This window comes from Stylophora pistillata, chromosome 8 (genome assembly GCF_964205215.1).
Source record: "Stylophora pistillata chromosome 8, jaStyPist1.2, whole genome shotgun sequence".
In the NCBI taxonomy this organism is placed as follows: domain Eukaryota; kingdom Metazoa; phylum Cnidaria; class Anthozoa; order Scleractinia; family Pocilloporidae; genus Stylophora; species Stylophora pistillata.
This window is the reverse complement of record NC_142526.1, coordinates 29,787,163-29,807,671: the sequence shown is the minus strand read 5'-3', so window position 1 is coordinate 29,807,671 and position 20,509 is coordinate 29,787,163. Positions and strand designations below refer to the sequence as shown.

The 20,509-nt window shown below is 40.6% G+C and overlaps 3 protein-coding genes across 4 annotated transcripts in view; all 3 read right to left on the bottom strand.

The window, feature by feature from the left end:
* LOC111343542 (uncharacterized) overlaps positions 1-15 on the bottom strand; it is a 1,276-nt gene extending 1,261 nt beyond the window's left edge. Inside the window, exon 1 of the mRNA XM_088730924.1 lies at positions 1-15. This exon is cut by the window's left edge and continues 118 nt beyond it. The gene's annotated coding sequence lies outside the window, so the exon portion shown is untranslated.
* Positions 16-26: 11 nt separating this feature from the next.
* Positions 27-974, bottom strand: LOC148725792 (uncharacterized). The gene is made up of 2 exons (XM_088730923.1): positions 518-974; positions 27-369 (listed from the first exon to the last, which is right to left on the bottom strand). Exons 1-2 carry the CDS (start codon positions 724-726, stop codon positions 117-119), a joined length of 462 nt encoding a protein of 153 aa, XP_088587049.1. The 5' UTR covers positions 727-974; the 3' UTR covers positions 27-116.
* Positions 975-4,038: 3,064 nt separating this feature from the next.
* On the bottom strand, positions 4,039-20,503 carry LOC111324326 (uncharacterized). Of its 2 annotated transcripts, XM_088730769.1 has the most exons (14): positions 19,814-20,503; positions 16,836-18,231; positions 16,474-16,578; positions 14,749-14,901; positions 13,493-13,601; positions 12,748-12,785; positions 12,240-12,313; positions 12,071-12,159; positions 11,483-11,655; positions 9,804-10,025; positions 9,446-9,546; positions 8,519-8,740; positions 7,385-7,601; positions 4,039-7,045 (listed from the first exon to the last, which is right to left on the bottom strand). In XM_088730769.1, the coding sequence occupies exons 2-14, from the start codon at positions 17,007-17,009 to the stop codon at positions 4,790-4,792; spliced, it is 3,933 nt and encodes a 1,310-aa protein (XP_088586895.1). In that variant the 5' UTR covers positions 17,010-18,231; positions 19,814-20,503; the 3' UTR covers positions 4,039-4,789. The 2 variants fall into 2 exon arrangements, with proteins under 2 accessions (XP_088586895.1, XP_022783601.2); XM_022927866.2 differs by having other exon boundaries at positions 16,836-20,503.
* Positions 20,504-20,509: the final 6 nt, after the last annotated feature.

The window sequence follows — 20,509 nt, the reverse complement described above, 5'->3', positions numbered from 1 at the left end:
CCCCTTTGGCATGAATGGCCTGTGAAAAAAATTTCCAGGTCTAGCCACACAAGATCTAGTGATTCCAAAAGCTGCTGGTAACGATCATACAAGTGGTCTACTATCTGAAAAACAAATCACATTTTTTGCAAAACGAAAATTTCCTGAAACAGCTTTTTAAATTCAATTACTTTGGTTGTGATAAGGCTTAATTCTGAAGTGCTTCTCCCGAACACATCAGCGAAGTCGCACAAACGATTTGGGTAAACCAATCTTCTTAGAAGAATCATGAGCGCCTCCATGCCACTTGCGTGCGTTCGTTGTTGGCAGATGTAGAATCCTGGAATTTGCAAAGCATGTAACAGACGCTCCATGTCATCTTTATGAAATCTAGAATCAAATAAAACAAGCCCTTTATAATTTTTAGAGCTTCTGAATAAATAAAGATTTTTATGCCATTTGTTTTCTGATTTTTTGACTCTGTTTTCGTGGCCTGTACACCCCAAAGGTACTGGTTTTACGATTATCGGTAGCTTACCGAAACATGGTTTCACATTGGCAGTCTGTTGGGTCAGCAAGATTCAGACGTGGAGCAGATGGGGATGGCTCAGGAAACAATGCACAAACGAGTAAAAAGTCGAGATCATCCTCGTCACTTGAATCAGAACTATCATCCGAAGAAGAGTCGTCATATGGCATGACCGTAAGGAGGCTATCGACTTCACGCCTGTACAATAAACACCGCATTCAGATAACTCTAGAAAACGTGATTACATTTAGCATGATATCTGCTAAAACGAGTGAAAAATATTAGTCCTTCGCATGCATATATACCGTGAAGAAGCCGCCATTTTGGATTTTACCCGGAACTCATCTTTTCCCGCCAAAAGACGTCAACGCCATGCTAAATTCACTTTTGGTGACGACGGCAAACGGGTAACCTCAAACCGCTGGCAGCCGTTTGCCGTTTGCCGTAAACGCGATGCTAAAGGTCCCTAATGTATATTTTTGTACCCATGTAAGCACGAGTATTATATAAATCGCTTTCTCATGAAATAAAATACTTTTATTTCATTACTTTTATTAAATAGTTTACTTTTGGAAAGCAAAGCTTGAGATTGTTTCGAGGCAATACGGCTTTCCAGCGAAACCGAAGGTGTGATTTCGCACATTTCCAGACATGGTCAAAACTGGACTATTCTTTACTTTTTTTTTTCCATAAAAGTGAACTGCTGACTATGAAAATTTTGAGTTAAATATACCATATGAACAGTCCACTTCAGGCGGCGTGAATTTTTTAACAATTATTATTTAAATTTCTATTTCGAGGTTACTTATGTATTTAATTATTCTTTTATTATTTTTTTTAAATTTTTTTTTTTTTAGACTCCGCACTCCGCACTCCGCACTCCGCACTCCGCACTCCGCACTCCGCACTCCGCACTCCGCACTCCGCACTCCGCACTCCGCACTCCGCACTCCGCACTCCGCACTCCGCACTCCGCACTCCGCACTCCGCACTCCACGTTTTCGGAACAGCCTCTTATCTTAATTATCCGAAAATTAAGTAAAATACTTTTATGCCCGTAGAGTGAAGTGACCTTTAGTTTTTTTAAAAGTGATGAGAGTTAGAAAACATAAGTCAATAAATCAGCTAAGAAACTTAAGTTAAATTCGTGTCGGATCATATTGTTTCTCGGCAGGTTTCAAAAGCCATCCGAAGAGTTACAAATCAAGAGAATTCTAGCGAGTTGATCATCCATAACGGCTTTCTAGGATTAACAGACATTAAATGCACATATGCTTAAGCGAAATAATGAAGTGCGAAGATATTGTCTTGAAATGCGAATAAGCAATTAGAAAGAGGCAAACGCAGATACGATTTATTCACTGATCATTGGGAAACTAAGACGGTGAGAAATGGTTGACAAATACTTAATTTCATTTTGCCTTTTAAACTAAAGATATGATTCATAGTGCAAATGATTCCATATGAGGCCTTCCTCTGTGGGCAGAAGTGCACATCCCAGGAAACGACACTATCGCTTTTATTAACAACATCTTTATTTGCGCCATTAGTGTCCCTTTCTGCATCTTCGTCTTCCTGGGAAACCTGGGTGTCATTGCAGCTGTTATCAGGACACCTTCCATATAAAGACGAAGCAACATTCTGCTGAATCGCTTTAAGTCGCCTTAACCCTTTGCATACTAAGTGAACACATATGTCCAGATGATACCTTTACTACTTTTGATACTTGTTTCTTGTTGAACTTAAGACACAACATTATGTAAGTGTGTAAATTGTGCTGGCTAGTTGATGTGGCACCTATTGCAACCTAAAACGCCCACAATGATTCCTGATTTTCATTGCAGTGAACCGTTCGTATGGCAACAAATCCCAAAGTGCAGCATTTTGCTCCAAGAGCAACACCATAAACATGTCGATCTTTTAAGATAAAAACTTGCTAAAAAAAAACAAAAGTTTGCGTTCAAATCACACTTCAGGGCCAGATCTTGGAGTCTGGCAAGAAAATTCCTTCGCATTTTATCTGCCAGCCCTCGTTTCTCCATTTGATGAAAGCCAGTGTCGCGAACACAACCGTTGCCTTGTTCATGCCCGAAAAGAATTCTGGGTAATTCCGCCATAACTCGAAAAGGCAACTCCTATCATTTCCATTTCAAAGAATTTTTAGAATCGTGTCGGGCCATCCAGTCCTACCAGTAAAATATCGCATCGATTGAAATTTTTACCGATCAAAACTTGGCCACATAGCCTTGGTAGGTCCTGGAAGCCATCCACAGATGGGCCCGAGAGACAACTTCACTTGTGAACTCGCCAAGCTGGCAGTAAAGCATCGTTGGCGGTCCAGTCTACATGAAATCATCTCTCACTTCTGTTTTCCTTCAGAGGCTTGCCTCTACCCACATCCCAGCTTAATGATGCCGTCGTGAGGGCTTCTGTAGAGGGAAAATGGCTCGAAAAACACTTATAAACGGACAGAAAAGCGAGAAACCGAATCGATTTGAACACATCCAAACACGAACTGTTGATCGACAGAGCTGAATAACGTATATGCATGCGCCAGGTTTTGCCGCGGAAACACGGATTTTGAGTCGTTCGCATGGTTGATTTCCTATTCTGTTGCTTCGAGGCGTTGTTTTCCTTGTCGATTTTCTTTTACAGAACAACTTCCAAAAATTTGGTACACCCCCTAAAAATTTTAAAAAATTAATTTTCTCCTTTAAACTTTTGGAAATAGGGAAGTGCCTTCGACGAAAACAGAGTTCCTCGGTTTTAAAGGTCAGCCCTTAATAAATTTTAGACCTAGAACACTTGAGCCCGCGTTGTTGACCGTATACCCGCTGACGTAGCATTTCATTATTCAGCTCTGTCCTGTTGATCTAGGTCATGTGACCCCAAGGTCTGAGCCCATGGTGTCTCAAAACCGCAAATATTGTAACGGATGCTCCATATGAGGACCAACAAAGTGAGGTTAAGTTTGTATCGCCAAATTAGAACTGAAAAAAGCATGGTCTTTTTCGTATTCAAAGGGTTAAGTCGCCTGAAATCGCCTAAAATTGCAATGTTTTTTCTGCCAATTTTGCTTAAGTCGCCTTAAGTCGCGTTAAATCGCGCAAAGTCGCCCACTGAAGTTTAACTGAGGGTCTATATAAGCAAGGAATAGGAATGGTTAGTTTTTGTCTTAGAAAGTGTGGGAATTGGGTAAAATAAACTTGTCTCATTCTTCGTCCTAGACTCCTTAAGCTTGTGGCTCTAGCCAACTGAAACTCTCACAGGCTTTCAGTTGCCGCTCTCGCCACTGTGCCAAAGGATCCTGCTCGCAAACGAGCTTCCTACAAGCTGTGATTGTGATTAAACCGTAACAGACGCAACCTATGTCTACGAAGGTGGCAGAGAGTTCTGAGGAAATATTAGACAGGGGAGGCTCATCAAAGCGTGTTGGATACGTTGATGCGTCCTTAACCTTTAACAACAATTAAAATGACCCACAATTACATCACTCATTAACCCAAAGTGGAAGAGTCATAAGCAACACGTTACACCGAAATACATGTACCTTTATTTCTTCATTCGGATATGTATGAAAAACTATACACTGATTCAATCAAAGCCCCCCAAAATGGGAACACATATTGTTTAGTTGTATCATGCAGGCCCAACGAGCCTTAGTTAAATTTCATAATCTCGCAAAAAAGTCAACCGAATTTCTTCCTCTAATCTACATGATCAAGCGTTCACGTCTGGTGTCTGTTAAGAAAGGCCGGCATTACGATTACAACAAAACTTTAAGGTCTTGGCCTTCACATCTTTGAACAGCTTAACGAACTTATTTTCATTACTTGTTGAGAAGATTTTTCCCTCTTAGTCCTGATGATAAATTCATTCTATTAGCCATTAGCCATTCGTATGCTTCAGCTCAAGTTTAACCGGCAAAAAAAGAAATAAAAACAGGCCACAACGTTCGAAACAAGCATTATTTAAAGATGATTTGGTTTTATCAACTGAATTGGCAATGAAAATTGGCTATTATAAAGAGTCTCTAAAGCTGAAGTGTCGAGCGTTAGCCATTAGTTAAACAAACGACGAAGGACTTAAGCACGAACCGTTAGCTTAATGATCAAATCTCTTTACGGTGGCCAATTTACACTATCATCAACTCTCTGATAAAACCAAATTATCTTTTAATACCCATCACCGACACAACACCACTATTTCTTTCAAAACTTAGACCTTTCCTCCATCATTTAAAGAGCATATGAATAACCTAGGACAACTGTCCTAAAATTGTCATTTAGTTCCATACAATATTAAAGTCCAAGACTCCAATATTCCGGAATTGTCTTTGCCATATTCATCCGGGTCAATGTAATAAGTTTTAGATAGTTTTTCATTATCTGCTTGACGTGAGATCCTTCTTCGCTCTATTTCTACGTATTCCTCGTCAAATCCTCCGAGTGGTCTGCTATCGTCATCATCGTTATCATCTACATCATCATCCTCATTATCGTCTGGTGTCGTGCTCCTTACGTCTCTAGATAACTCATTTTTACCACCCGTAATTTGTGCCTCTAAAAGTTCTAAGTCATCGATGTCGCCATGTTTGATATCCTCCCGAACACGAGCGAGGATGTCAGCATTTGACTTTTCAGAAGCTGGATCCTTCGATAAACGAGACAGCTGATTTTCCAATGCTTCCTGCAAAACCTCCAAGTCCTTGCCGTCGTATTTTGTATCTGAATTGTCTTGATCACCTCTAAATTTACTTTTAAAAGGGCTGCCATCTGTGGCGTCATTGTTGTCTGCGCTATCTTCCCCAGACGCTGAATTGAGCTTATCAACAGCTAAATAATGAGCCAGGTTTTTGTCTTCTTTATCTCTTACGTCGGCACGCTTGTCCATTGTGCTGTTTTCTAGACAATGCGCCTTTTGAATTGCCAGTGATGCATTAGTGGAATCTAACGAGAAATTACAAAGATCTGAGGTGTCTCCATCAATTGAGTTCAGATTAAACCCAAATTCTGTGATCAGATCATCATTGTCCTCATCACCTTCCAGTAGAGTTGGCTTTTTTTCAGATCCAAAGACTTCACCTCCATCATCAGTACTTTCACTGTATTGATTGCTTTCCTTATCGCCATTATATACCTCGTACGCATCATTTTCTCGTTGTCCTTCCTCCGCTAGTTTGTTGGAAACAGAAAGAGACGTTTTCTCTTCTTCAGCTCCTCTACAGTTTGTTGATCCTCTACATCTCAAAATTTCAGTTTTCAAAATGTTTCCCAAGTTCAAGTTTCCAGAGGCATGTTCGTCAAAATAATTTCCACTTACCATACCTCCACTTCCATCCATTCCACTTGCAGTGATATCGCTGTTGTGATCTCGGTTATCTTTAAGTACTTTAAAGAACTGAATGTGCTTGTGTTTATTTGACTTGATAGTTCCTTGTTTGGCCGTTTCAAAATGGTCTGAAGTTTTGTTTACACCTGCAATGACTGATCCGTTCTCTTTATCAGCAAATCGTGTTTCCATTCCAAAATCTTTTTCATTAATTTTTGTTCTATTTTTAAAATCCTCTCTATTATGATTAATACTCTTCGTGGGTGAGCGTGTTCCCTGAATATTTTCTAGAACATCCCTGGAAGACTCAATGCCAAATAATTTTCCTAGGTCAGGATTTTTCAGTGCCTCTGCTGCAATCTTTGTCACTAGTGGATTTTTCTGAATCTCATCTATTAATTGTGATATAAGCCCAAATGCTCTGGTCGCATTTTCAGACTTTCCCAATATACTAGCAACAGATGTGCTCAGATTTGTTGCTGCCTCGGGAGCCATATTCAAAGTCACATTTAATCGCTGGCCTTCAACTTTACGAGGTTTTTTTACACTTCCCTTGTTGTCTTCTCTTACCGAGGTGTTTTTAAGCTTTTCTTGTTTTTCGCTGAATATTTTTCTCGTAGGAAGTTTCTTGAACATAGCGTGCTTGTTTGGTATTCTTCTGACATGTTTCCCTTTGAAAGCGTTCATGTTTGAATTACTGTGTTTTCTTGTCCAATGGTGCTTTCCTTTACTCGTTTCAACTTTGCTTTTTGCCTTGGATTTTAAGTAGTGCTTTTTAAATTGAGCTAATTGGTCCTCTTTCACTTTCTTTCTGTGAAGTTTTGCAGCATTATTGAATGGATGTTTCTTCAAAAAGTTTTTGTGATTCACTGTAAGTGAAGGTTTATCGTGGATATGCTGTAATTTCTTCCGACGTGATGAAACAGTAAATCTATTTCCTCTAAAAATTCCCCCTGCTGTATCTTCCATCGTTTTCATAATGTGGTCTTGCGCATGGTCCACCTTGAATGACTGCTGATCATTAGTCGGCATTTCCCGATGTTTCCCAGTCTCGTCCATGAATACCCTGGTAACATCTTCCTCGTCTCCCTGTGGGTGTTTTTTCAAGTAATGTTCCCGATTATTGTTGTCGTTGTCAGTGATTACCACTGTCCACAGTCCCCTGGGGTCTTCTCCCCAAAAATGAACGGTCATGAAGAGCCAGTTCTGTGAAAGTAACATCATTTGTCAAATGGTTTGAGAGACAATTATCCAAAAGTTGTTTAGGATGTTCCTCGAATCATGCGCTTTTAAACAGAGAATCTACTGAAACCGTAATAACTAAACTAATTGGTTTCCATAGTCTGAGTGACCCAGTTTTAACACAAGCACAGTAAATATTTACCCCCTCCCCCCCTCCTTTAAGTTAGAGAGCTGAGCACACATATATCATTGTGCTAATGCGTCCCACTTTCCGACCTCGCCCATAGCCAAGTATACAAGACACAACTCTAACGAATAGGGGTTATTCAAACAAAGGACAACTATGACTGCAATTAAGACTACCTTGAGCCCAAGCGCCGAATGATCATTCCTCCGAGTTGTAAGCATCTTACTCCGTGTCCCGGATGGAGAGATCAATGTAATACTGAGATCTCCCCGGTGACGATGTTGCAATGTGACGTTTATTTGCACGTGCTCTAGTCGTCTTATCTCTGAGGGGGTGCTTGAACATGATGACGTGTTTGCTGATAGAAGGAGACTACCAGAATTGGGGATGAATCTATCAACGTTTAAAAAAACAGAGCATAGCATTGAAAAATGCATTTGACAAGTGTTGAGACCCTTGCTGTTTGGACGGGAAATCTGTCTGGCATACCAGTACGATCTTATCTTGGTCTCAATCATGGCATGATTGGATAAGAAGTAGAGCTGCGCTCCCTGGTTAAGATGCTGTTCTATCACTGAGTTCCCCCTTCCCCTTTTACATTTATACATGCGCACTCCGTTAGCAAATTTCTTAAATTTGCTATGGCACATTTAATTTGTGATAGGTTTACATGTTGTACAAATCACAGCTGATCGCGCTGACAATTAACAAATGGTAAACACCACAGCGTACACTATAGAGTTATGGATGCACGCGGGAGGTTGCTAAGCACGAAAGAAGCGTAAGAGTCGCTCGAGGCGATAGCCTCGAGCGACTCTAGCTTCTTGAGTGCTTAGCAAACCTCCCAAGTGCATCCATAACTCAATAGTGTACGCTGTGGTGTTTACCATTTGTTTTATAACATAACATTGATACATTGTAGCTAAAGAGTTCCCTTTTATTTAACAAATCTTACGTGACCAGAAAAAACAATCGCGCGCGGAAAAATAGTCTTTGCATTTGCTCACGTCAGCAGCGTACACCCATGGGCAAATGGGGGACGCTAAATTGACCAATCAGAGCGCGCGCTTTACTTTGGTTATGTTATAATTATCTTTCTGCAGGTACTCTGGTCGTCAGTACTGACAAGTACTATTACTTAAAACGATGACAACGAATCGTTTCCCAACCCATTTTCTCACAATTCATTCGTTATCAAGATCAATAGCACGCTTCCTGTTTGGTATCTGCAAGAAAGCCTGAGTTTCTCTTACTATTTACTTAGCACATGACATGATATGACATGACCCTAATAAATAACGTCTACAGACCTTTTATTATTGTGTGAAGCACCGTGGCAAATACGCTGCCTGTTGACATTTTTCCATCTCAGTGCCATCTCCACCATTTTACTGACATCCAATCTACCGAAGCCAAACTTGTGATTGTATCGTTTTCCTGCGCCGTTGGTTTTCCATCCTTCATCCAACGGACTTGTAACCTGGGAGGACTCTACAATCACGTGCTGCACATCTCTCCAAGTTAGCGTGGGGCTGAAATAAGTCCAGTCACAAATAAGTAATTCATACGCTTTTCTCCATTATTATCGATCATTTGTAGTTGAGAGGAAGGGAAGGTTCATGGTTTGATCCCTTCGGCCCAACCCTTCCCGCCCTCAAATGCCAACCTTCCCCCCCCCCTCCCCCCTCCCACCTCCACTTGAAAGCCTGTCTTTGAGGCAATACGTAGGAACAAGTAAAAGTAACACAACAAAACCTTTCTGGCAGATGCCTGTATTAGTTAAGATTCCTCTTTTCTGTTTCCATTTCGATGGTAACGATATCTGAGACCCGTATAACAATCGAAGACAAAACAGGGCTGTTAGCCTGGTGGTTATTTTGGGCAGCCATGCACTTTATTTGATTTGTTTTATTACTTTTTTTGTAATGTAAATTTAATTTAACTCAGGGTGCAAATAAAGTTGTTGTTGTTGTTGTTTGATGTAATCGACATAACGCAGTGTACGACTGTCTAACTAGCCTGGTGGTTATTTTGCGCAGCCATGCACTTTATTTCATTTGTTTTATTACTTTTTTGTAATGTAAATTTAATTTAATTCAGGGTACAAATAAAGTTGTTGTTGTTGTTGTTGTTTTTTGATGTAATCGACATAACGCAGTGTACGACTGTCTAACATACAAACAGATAAACAAAATTACAGATGACCCAAATCAGTATCTTAAACTATTTAAACGTACTTTGCCTCTAAGACTAAAGCCAACATTCCTGCGGCCAGTGGTGCAGCCGAGGAAGTTCCCTTGAATACCTCGGTACACTTATGGTGCAGATCAGTGGTGACCTTTAGAGGAAAGAAGTGCTCAAGCTCAGTGGAAGAACAAGATTTACATTGTATGCCTTAGAGAGCTAGTTTATGTCATGGATTTCGTATACATTTTGGTATATTATAGCAGTTTTCGGGATAAACTGATAAAGTTAACTTACAAGATGAGAGGTTTGGATAGAAAATATTCGACTCGTAATTACCTATAAACATTGTTGTATCTCGTGCGGGTAATTTGCTAGCTGAAAATCTTCCCCACTTTTCAGACGACTTACCACTCTGTTCTCGACACTTTCTCTATGAGATCCTCCAGAAAATGTGACAGCTAAGGTTGACGCACAAGTCTCTGTGTAGTACGTAGAGAGTCCATGGTCACTGATGGCGCCAATTGATATGGTGTATATACTGGTAGTGTAGCCATCACAGTTGCAGTCATCATCTGTAAGACCTCCATTGCCAGTCGCCCACACGAAAATGCTGCCCTTACCACCTCGACCCTGTGGTGAAAAATGGAACTATTAATGAAAGTCAAAGTCTACACGTAGAGACCGTGGCCCATTTCAAGTAGTGCGAAGCAACAAATTCACTCTTGATTACCTATCCACCTTGGTGTGATAGTAGGGACACTAGGGACTTTAGGGACCTTACGCAAACCACGACGGCGACGGCAACGACGACGTGGAAAAACAAGAGATCTAATTGGCAGAACAATAGGGACCTTACGCAAACCACGACGGCAACGAGAACGTGGAAAAACAATAGATCTAATTGGCAGAACAACAGCTTAGCACGTGCGTTTTGAAACTTTGTACATTTCTTAGCCGTCCTATGCAAAACAACAACGTGAAATCGCCAAAATTTGCGTCGTCTGCGAACCGAAACCGTGACGGCAAATTATTTTAATTTTCATTTGGAACTCAACGGCTACTTATACGTCATGCTGAAGTTGAGCTGTGGCGTCGTATAAGACAGTAAGCTCCTGCAACCATTTTTGAAATTCTAACTAGGAGTAGAAATTCATTTTTTAATCGACGTCTTCATTGGCGTTGCCGTCCTGATTGCGTAAGGTCCTTTTTAAGCAGTCAGGACGGCAACGCCACGGAAGACGTCGATTAAAAAACGAGTTTCTACTTTTAGTTAGAATTTCGAAAATGGCTGGATGTGTTTACCGTCTCATAGGGCGCCAGACCTCAAGGTCAACATAACGCATAAAAGTAGCGTTGAGTTCCAAATGTAAATTAAAATAACTTGCCGCCGCGGTTTAGCTTCACAGACGACGCAAATTTTGGTGATTTCACGTTGTTGTTTTGCAAAGGACGGCTAAGAAATGTACAAAGTTTGAAAACGCACGTGCTGGGCCACTGTTCTGCCAATTAGATCTATTGTTTTTCCACGTTCTCGTTGCCGTAACCGTCTTGATTTGCTTAAAGTCCCTTTTAAGCAAACCACGAAGGGTGTTGGGAAGCCAACACCCTTTTAGCTTTAAAACTTTAGGGTGGGTAAAATAAACAACTAACTACTGTATTTTCTGTCGCATTTATTTATAAAAAAAGTTCCGGGGAAATGGCATTTCCGAGACACTAAATTTCAAAGTTTTCTGGTGGAGCATGTCCCCAGACCCCCGCCCCCTAGTTTGGGGCGCCTTCGGTGCCCCGAATTTCCGCGCTGTGTGTAAACCTTCAAAATCTCGCGCTACGCCCCTGGTGTAGAGAGCAGTATTGAGCACATGTTTACTTATGTTAGGGTGTAAAGCGTTAATTCACAGACAATTTGCTGATACCTATTTACATACTCCTGTGTAGAGGAAGGCACTGTGAGAGTAAATTGTTCTAGTCAAGAACATGACACATTTACTTCAAGCAATGCTCCACCTTTTTATTCAAAGTCATGCGAGTTAATTATCATGTTATGAGAATCATGCAAATGAGGACATTGTAGAACGAAATAACTTTACCCGCTGTGTACCAATTTGGAGAGCTTTACTTGCAAGATGACCAGGTTTACCAAATCGCTTGCCATCATCTTTTGGTCCCCAACAGCAGCTATAGATGTCAATGTATTCTGAGCGGTAACTTAGGGAGCTTCCTTCAATTGTATCTGTAGCTTTTCCGTCCAACATACGAATGCCTGCGAAAATCATGGCATGCAATCGATGAATTGTGTTTAACAAGCCATCCATTTCTTTACAGAACTTACGCAAGGCAAGCGCGAACCAACATGAACACCGCATCGATGATTCCTCGTTAGTTTCCTATACTTCAGTGATTGGACTAATGAATAATTGTTCAGAAAATAATTGTTCGGAAACTGATGTACACGATTTCTTTCAAGGACTCATAATCTAGCATCTTAAATCTGTTTATTAAACGAACAAGTTTCCAAACTACCTTCCAACTTTCTCTTTTACGAAAAATTGGAATTTACCAGAACACGCCACTCCTCAACAAAGCCTTACTGGAGGGAAAGCAAGAGTCCTAGATCGTGATAAAATGAAAATTTATTCAGCACCTTAAAATTGGTTAAGAGGGAAAGTTGGACTCACCTCCAATACTAGCGTTGAACGACACTCCCACCCCACAAATTCCGTTATTAGCTTCCGCTGCAACTTCACCTGCACATTTTGTACCATGGCTAAAAACGAAAAAAGAAGAAACATAAATTTTGGGTCCGTTGTTTGAATAAAAGTGCAACTTTGAACGACTTAATGTTACCAATTTTCCAAATTTTCGTCCCGCGGCTTTGGATCCCCGTCAAAATCATTAAAATCGAAGCTTGCGTCCGGATCCTGAAAAACAATAAAAAAGGGTTTTGTTATTGGAGTCAAAATAACTTAATTTTCATATCATGCAACAAGCAAAAATGAGAGATGAATAGACGAAGAAGTGATCGACCTCAATTTACGTTTCTGAATCGATCGAGAAAGGTTCCAATTACAATTAATGAGACTGCTTTACTTCAGAAGGGATTTTATTCATGGAAATCTACATTTGTTTCAATCTGATTCCGGTTGAATTATGAACCAGTCCTCCTCAAACTGTGCCATAAATTCTGTCTTTTGTCTAGTTTGCGTGTTTTTGTTGCTAGTTCGTATGAATTTATTTCCTGTCTCCAAAACTGTAAGCCTCCATACGGCTTATCTATTCTTCAGCGACCTGTAGAAAGCGAATCGTCAATGTTCGTTTGTCGGTTGACGGGTGTCAAAGCAAAGGACGGACTTACATAGTTCCTCCTTAAATCTGGATGGGTGTGGTCGAGTCCTGAAAAGATAAAAGATGCAACAAAGAGCAAGGTTAGTACTAGAAGAGATTTGAAGAGGAACCCTCAAAAATATTTGTCCAACGTACGGCTTGATATCTAAGTTTGATGGGTTCGAATCCCATCGGAGCCAGATTTTTTTTCGGTATTTGTATTTTTATTGAAAACTGAATCATTGGATAATGCAATTCAAGACTTTTTATTGGCTTAGCCATTATGGTATATGAGCCAATATACTATAATCTACAAATATGGTAAGCGTACGCGTCAGCTTAAAATTAAAAGAGAGCTAAAAAATTTAAGATTTGGTGAGATTTCTCTACTATCTTGGGGGCGTTTTTAATAAAACAATTATTCCACTCGCACTTGTTGAATATGAGGTGATTATAGCCAACTCGGCGCTACGCGCCTCGCTGGCTATCTATCATCTTATATCCAACGCGCGCTCGTGGAATAATTGTTAAATATTTACTAGTCACGGTTTTCTCTGTCGAACCTTGTTCCCAAGGTCTCTCTTCCAAAAGAAGGGAAGAAGAGAGACACTGGTAACGAGGTTGTTTTTTAGTAGTAACGAAAGCTCCCGCGTCGGAAAGCAAAGCGAAGGGATAATAACTAAAAGGTGCCATAAATAGGAAAAAAAATTGGCGACTGCTGAAATAAAAAACCCGGCATTTCATGGTAAGGCAGTGTGTAAGGACCCACTTCTTACCGTCATCCAGTACTGATACTACGACTCCTTTTCCAGAATATCCACGGGCCCAAACTGGTAATACACTGATATCTACCCCGCTGGGTCCCGATGACTGTCCGATATTTTGCTAATGAAAACACAAGCCCAAAAGTTCTAATATCATTTTAGTTATAAAACAACTCAGCATCATTAGGATCACAGAGGGCAAAAGCGACTAAAGCTGGCCGCTTAGATCACTTTCAAAAACAGCTCGCTTTATTTGTTTTGACAACAACACCAAAATTTAAGTAGTTAGCATTGACTTTCCATGAACTAGGCTCCTGGTTAGCTCAATTGGTTAGAGCGCCGGACTGTTGTGCGGGAGGTCGAGAGTTCGAGCCACGGCCGGTCCAACACTCAGGGTCTTAAAATAACTGAGGAGAATGTGCCACCTTTCTATACTATCAAGAAATGGATAGACATTCTAGTCTTCTCGGATGAGGACGAATAAACCGTAGGTCCCGTCTCCTGCATCCATTAATTAGTTAATTTGGTTAGGGAGGGGACGTTTAAGAACCCACTCACGAGATTACTGTGTTGTGGTCTGGCCTGTTTACTGGGAATTGGGGGGAGGGGGCATCTGTTAGATTCGCCTTTATTGATTGCAAACTGTTACTAGCAGTCTAGCAAGTCCCCCGTACAGTGTTCTAAAACAACTCGCAATTCAGCATTAATTGCTGCAAATTTATCATTATCACATTGCAAATCAATTTTTTTTATTTCTATACACACTGATTGATGTTTGGTTTTATCTTTGTAAATGGATGCTACTTTACGCAACTAGAGGGCTGTTAATAGTGCGATGAGTCCATTCAAAAATTGGCGTTATTATTGAGTTGTAGATCAATATCCCTTAAAAACCATTTCTATTGGTATCATCTTACGGATTTGTCGAATTAATTTGATAACCTGTTCCGAGTTGGAATGTTAGCTCAATTGGTAGAGCGCTGCACTAGTATCGCAAAGGTCAGTGGTTCGAATCCCGTACAGGCCTGAATTTTTTTCAGGTCTGATTTTCACTATTGCTTAAATAGTGCTCTTTACTGCGAGGATCGTGCACAAGATACGTTTCTATTGGTACTGATGGATAACAGTCCTTTACTGAGTTGTTTAGAAATGCCTCCTGACTGTTTTGAAACGAATCTAGCTTCGAAATTGGCAATTTTCTCTCCCACGCAAGGTTCATTTGGAAAAAAAAGGAGAAGTAACTGACCCATGGCTTACTAGCTACTCACCAAATACCATTGATCCTTGAAGAAGGGATCGCGGATTGTGAAAGCGGTATCCTGCCTAAGTGTAGCCACTGATCTCTGCACCAGTTCATCTTCGCCTTGTATGAAGTCACGCTTGCTCCGTTCCAGAATTCTTTGCTGCTGCACCCATTTTACCTGAGCGTTAGACACGATACATTATATTTACGATAATAACTGACTTGGGCAAGGAGCGAAACACTGAGGGCTATGGCCATAGACTGTTTTTGACCCAAACCTTGCGTACAGCGAAATTACGGCTTCCGAGTGAGTCAGGTTAGATAGTAATAGGCATTTATACCGCAGGGTTAACATGTTTCGGCACATTTAAATTCTAAAGAAAATACAGCGATCTTCCAGGTAGATTTTGATAACCCAACTACTGGGGTCATCAAACCGTTACGGCGCTCTTCGAATTGACCAGAAAGATGACTTGAGTGCTTGGATTTATAGTCAAACATTGGCGCAATATGACTATGAGCGTCAACTCTTTGAAGGAAATCGTGTTATTTTGTTGCGAACACAGGGCTTTCAATAACGTTTCCACAAGCGGCTGTGCCCGGAAAAAGAGCCGTAAGGCGAAACCATCATGATACGAGAGCCTGCTCGCGGGCTCAACAGACGGCAACGAGGGTCTTAGACGCGGTGGTTTTACTTAAACACCTCCAAAAATGATTATCTGACGATTCATTCTACTTCAGACGGGCTACTGATAGATTCTTTGTGTCAGTGTTCAGAAAAACACTACAGCTTAATTTAGTCTGGGAATCGCAAAGTAAAACCAATAAAATGAACCCATAGAATTTTCCTATCGAAACGTTTTCTTTTTTTCATGGTGAGGTTAGATACTTTCAGGAAAGATCATGACGTTCTGTCAGCTAGTGAAGCGAGTTTGTTTTCAGTAACTGCCATATATAGTAGAAAAGGTAAGGGAATAATTAGAAAAATAGTTCCTAACCCACCTTATAAGCGGCAAAGGGCTGTCACGTTAATAACGTTCATTTCCATGGTGAACAGTAAAACTGAAAATTTTTCTGCCCTTTTCACATCCGTTTAAGACTTGCCTAAAGTCGACACAAATCTTAAAAATTCGACTGATCTATCAAGCTACTTCAGACCTGACACTCGCAAACAGCTGAATATTGGAAATAAAAATACGCAAATCTTCCATAACAAACTTACAGGAGGATGTAATCGGAATTAAAAACTTAAACCAGTTGTCAGTTCATTACAAAATCATTTGCAATGAGCTAAGAGTGCGAAGTTTACTTATGTCCAAGTAGAGTTTTCCCTGAAAGCATAGCCACGAAGTCGAGACATCTCTGAGATGTGTCAAGAAGCCGAGGATTTAATTAAACTTGTCGGCGAATTTCACGTGTCGATAATTTTCCTGTCAAAAGTTAGTGGCAGTAGTTACGCTCTCTTAGGTCTCTTGGTGACTGCACATTTTGAGCTGGTGTTATTTACAGTCACTGAGCAAATTAAATTGCAAGAACCACAAAGCGTAGATCAGTCAATTTTCCCACAGTAGCAGTGATTAACAAAGGTTTTTAACCTTTTCCACTCAGGATTGATTTTGAGTTGAGTTACCAGTGCATGGTTTAAGAGGGTATCCTTTTCAATATCCACCGGTAGCAATCCGTGATTAAATTCAAATCCACCAGTAAATTAAAGAGACAATGATAAAAAGAACACAAATATGAAACTTACCCTAGGCTCCGATAGTAAGGTATCGCTGTGATCATCTAAGCTCCGTCGCGATCTTTCACGAACATTGTGTTTTACGAAATGATAATATCCCGGAAGACTCCCTATCTAGAATACACAAAAACATCAACAAGCACAGGTTGACCGTTTGTTGATCCTTAGGAAGTGACATGGCTTCTGGTACCTCACTGACCTTCATAATAAAAGCAACAAGTCTTTGCGTCCGACCCGTATAACAAAACAAATAAATCAAGCGCTTGATGTTCGCGCACTTAGATTAACACTCTTGTAAAAATAAATTTGCTCCGAACACGATTGAATCGCTGCAACTTTGACAAGGTGGTTAAGTCTCCGTATCAACCTACCTGTCCTTGATTGATAAAGCCGTGCTTTAGTGCGATATTGTTCACCGCCTCGAAGTCGTCGTTTTCGATATGAACAGCCCACGAATTAGTAAAATGTACTTCCCCGTCGCTTTCTTCGTTTGTGGTCGCTAACCTAAACCAGGCCAGAAGAAAGACGACCACAGAAGCTTGCATATCGATGTGTTAGACATTGGGGATTGCCTGAATATCCTGGAACCATTCGATTTTGACTTCCGTTCATTTCCTATTCTTACTCAATGTAGCTAGCCTCGTTTCCGTGCTGTTTGAAATGCGACGGAAGACATTACTGACTTCCTAATATGGTAACTTCATGAAAAGGCGCGAAAGGCAAAAACCAATATTACATCGTAATTTAACGTTTTCAGAACGAAACCCGTTCGTATTTAGAGGAATAATAAACTCTTTGGGGAGATAAATTTATTTATCGGAAGACGTTTTGCCATTACATTTATTTTTTCCTTGTACTTTGGCGTGGTTCTTGAATTAATTTAAAACTCATTGACTTGTATTTGCCAAGGAAGACTAACTTAAGTGAAAAGTGCTTTTGCATCAAGTCAGTGTTATACAGTATAGTTTTCTTCATGATTAATTCTTAACTCAAGCCCCCTGGTAAGCTAAGTACACACCAACTTTGAACTTTGCTTACGGCTAATTTATTTTATCAGTCTTGGCTTGAAGGGTATCAATTACTGACCCGTTTGATCCCCAGGTCAGCTGATATTTGGTCAGGGCGTATCCAATGAAGTAATTCGATGCGTGAAATATTTTACCACTTCTAGGCTGCTACGCTTACGCGAGCGTGATACTACTAAACGCAGTTGTCGGTCAACAGGTAGCTCGTGTTTTATTTTACAAAGGTAATGAGTAATTTGAATGCATCACTGATGCATTCAAACGAGAATTTTACCCCAAATAATTTTACGGTTAAGCTTCAATGAACTGAAAACATCATTCCTTTCAGACAAGGTTCTTAACGTCACCGTGGTTGATAATGTATGGAATGGTCTTCAAACAGCCTTTAGTTTCATCGTGGTCTTCAAACAGCGTTTATTTTCATCGTGGTCTTCAAACAGCCTTTAGTTTCATCGTGGTCTTCAAACAGCGTTTAGTTTCATCGTGGTCTTCAAACAGCCTTTAGTTTCATAGTGGTTTCATCGTGGTGAAAAAGTTTGGAGAGCGCGGCGAATTCGACTTTTTAAAATGATGGCCTTGGAGTAAGGGATTGTTGCAAAAAATCAGATTTGCGAATTCTGAAAATAACTTTGATCGTGGGTCGGACGAAAAATGTTTGTTCAGACTGCCGATTCCATCGTTTCTGTCTTCATAGTCTTCATTGAGTCAACCTTTTAGTCTTTTGTGAACTTCGGGTTTCATTCTTCAGCGTTTAGAGAAATTGAGTTAAAAAGAAAAAAAAAAATTTAAAAAAGTCAGTTTGTAATGCCAAGAGCCCAAGTAATAAGTTCCTGGTAATGCTATCATGACAACACCACTTTCCTAAACCTCGCAGGGTTTTACAGTTATGTGGATCTGAATTCCAACGAAAATGATGATGGCAACGGAATCAGGCCAAAAAATAGCGCAGATGCGCAAATGTGCGTACCCATCTCCATCCTGCCTTCCCCCTTCTCCTCCGATCCAAAGACAACCTCGTTCCCAGGCTCTCTCATCTTTCCGCCCCCTGGAGGCGAGTGAGGGGAAGATGAGAGACCCTGGGAACGAGGTTGATCCAAAGAGATCAGTTAGAACAGAAATATTACAACTTCAGCCTAAAACAAATTACTTAACCTAAGCTGCATAATTGCTGAAGGAGTACAGTGGTTGCAGTCATTTCAATTTGGTGGTGAACCTGTTTAAGATTACTTCTCTTGTGCCATACCTCCATCTTATTATTCAACTACACCAAGACGAGTACAAATAACGCCATAGACGAGTACAAATATCACGCGGTATTTGTACTCGTCTATTCTAGCACCGGTTAAACAGGTTTTCTCGCATCGCGCAAGCGAAGAATTGGATTGTAGTTACGAAAAAAAAAGAAGTGGCGGACAATTTGAATCATATTTCCGACGACGAAGAGTCAGAATGGCTGGCAAATATAGATACAAGTTTATTAGATGAATCGAACGAAGAAAAACAGCTTGACGACCAGAAAGTTTCTTCATTTAATGAAGAAAATAGAAACAGCAGCACAACAACGCGCCAATTCCGTTCCGCTTCGCATACTTCTATCACGCACTCCCCGTATATAAACATCCGCGAAATTCGCCCGCACTGAAAATATAATTTCTGCTGGTATACGGAGTTTACAGTTCCTTAACAGTTTGTTTCATTGTTGATTCTATTCACTGTAGGACACGCCATTTGGGGCGTGTCCCCTGGGTATTCCTGATTGGTGTGGTTTCAGTATTTATAGACGGTTCAGTGAGATTTAGTCGTCTCACTCTCGCTTTCCACGCTGACATCGAAGTTGTAGCAATGGAAACTAAGACGGCTCGATCGGAAGCAGAAGTCCTTATCACTCCGGCACCCGAAGTCACGGAAAACTCTTCATCACAGCAAGAACAATTAAATCCACCTTTGGTAGATCAAGTGCTCTCTCTTTTCAAAACCTATCTGGCCTCCCCAACTCGACGAACAAAGTAAGCAGCTCGAAGGAAAGTCGTAAGTCGTTAAGGAAGCCGCCGAGTTCAAATTCAAGGTTATTTGTAAAACACTTCAAAGACACAATAGCCCTCCTGAACCCATCAACACAACCAAGTAAAACAAATCTCCAGTGAATAAGCGTGTGGTTAGAGTCTATGTGCCACATGTGATTAGGTTTCTTGACATTATACAGGCGACGCTGAATTGATGATCTTTGCCTAATTGCGCGATTAACTACAGATCAATAGTCCGCAAAACTTGCCGTACTTTCCATCGTTGAATAAAAATCCCACGACCTCTTATATAGGACTCACCTGAAAAAGGAGTCAGACGTAACACACCCCTTGTGTTCCACTCAGTTCTTCATCTAAAACATCAGTGAAAGAATCTTCAAATCCATTTTAAAGCCTTCTCTAAGTAAAGAGTTTTGGGGGCTTACACCAAGACACTGTGCTATGGTTGTCCACTACATACCAGTGTTTCTAAGAACCTCGATACGGTCCTTTGTAATGATGCATCTTGGTCTCCCACCAGAGCTTTGACCTTTGGAGGGTTCCCTCCAAAACACACGGCATGCATCGATGTTAAAGCTCGTGATTTTGTTTCCCAAATCTTGATGAATCTCCCAGAGGGAATGAAGAAGAGTTTGAAACATGTCCTTCAATACTTGACAGCTTTGAGAGTTGGCGAGAACAAGCGAAATTGCAACAATAATTTGGACTTGCCCTTCCAAGCGGTCGTGCAGGTACTCGATCTACCTGAGGTTATTACAAGCTTTGTTCTGTTCTCTTTGCGACACAGTCTTGAAAAGACAAAAACAAGTTCTCCAAGTCTTCATCGTTTCTTCTCACCAATTTAAAATTCCATAAGAATACAACCCGAGTAAGCAGCAGTGTAAACATTGTTACAATGAAACTTCAGAACGCCCGCCCTTGGTCAACTTTTTACATTGGGGAAGGGTTGTTAACCAGTACTCCCTTACAGTCCGCCATTTTGGTTAATTACCCTGA

Coding starts and splice junctions, on each gene's coding strand:
- LOC148725792 (XM_088730923.1), bottom strand. CDS start 726: ATGCGGTGTTTATTGTACAGGCGTGAAGTCGATAGCCTCCTTACGGTC. Junction 370..517: donor CAATGTGAAACCATGTTTCG/GTAAGCTACCGA, acceptor ATTTGATTCTAG/ATTTCATAAAGATGACATGG.
- LOC111324326 (XM_022927866.2), bottom strand. CDS start 17,009: ATGCAAGCTTCTGTGGTCGTCTTTCTTCTGGCCTGGTTTAGGTTAGCG. Junction 16,579..16,835: donor GCTTTATCAATCAAGGACAG/GTAGGTTGATAC, acceptor TGTGTATTCTAG/ATAGGGAGTCTTCCGGGATA. Junction 7,602..8,518: donor GCTTCACACAATAATAAAAG/GTCTGTAGACGT, acceptor AAACGTTGATAG/ATTCATCCCCAATTCTGGTA.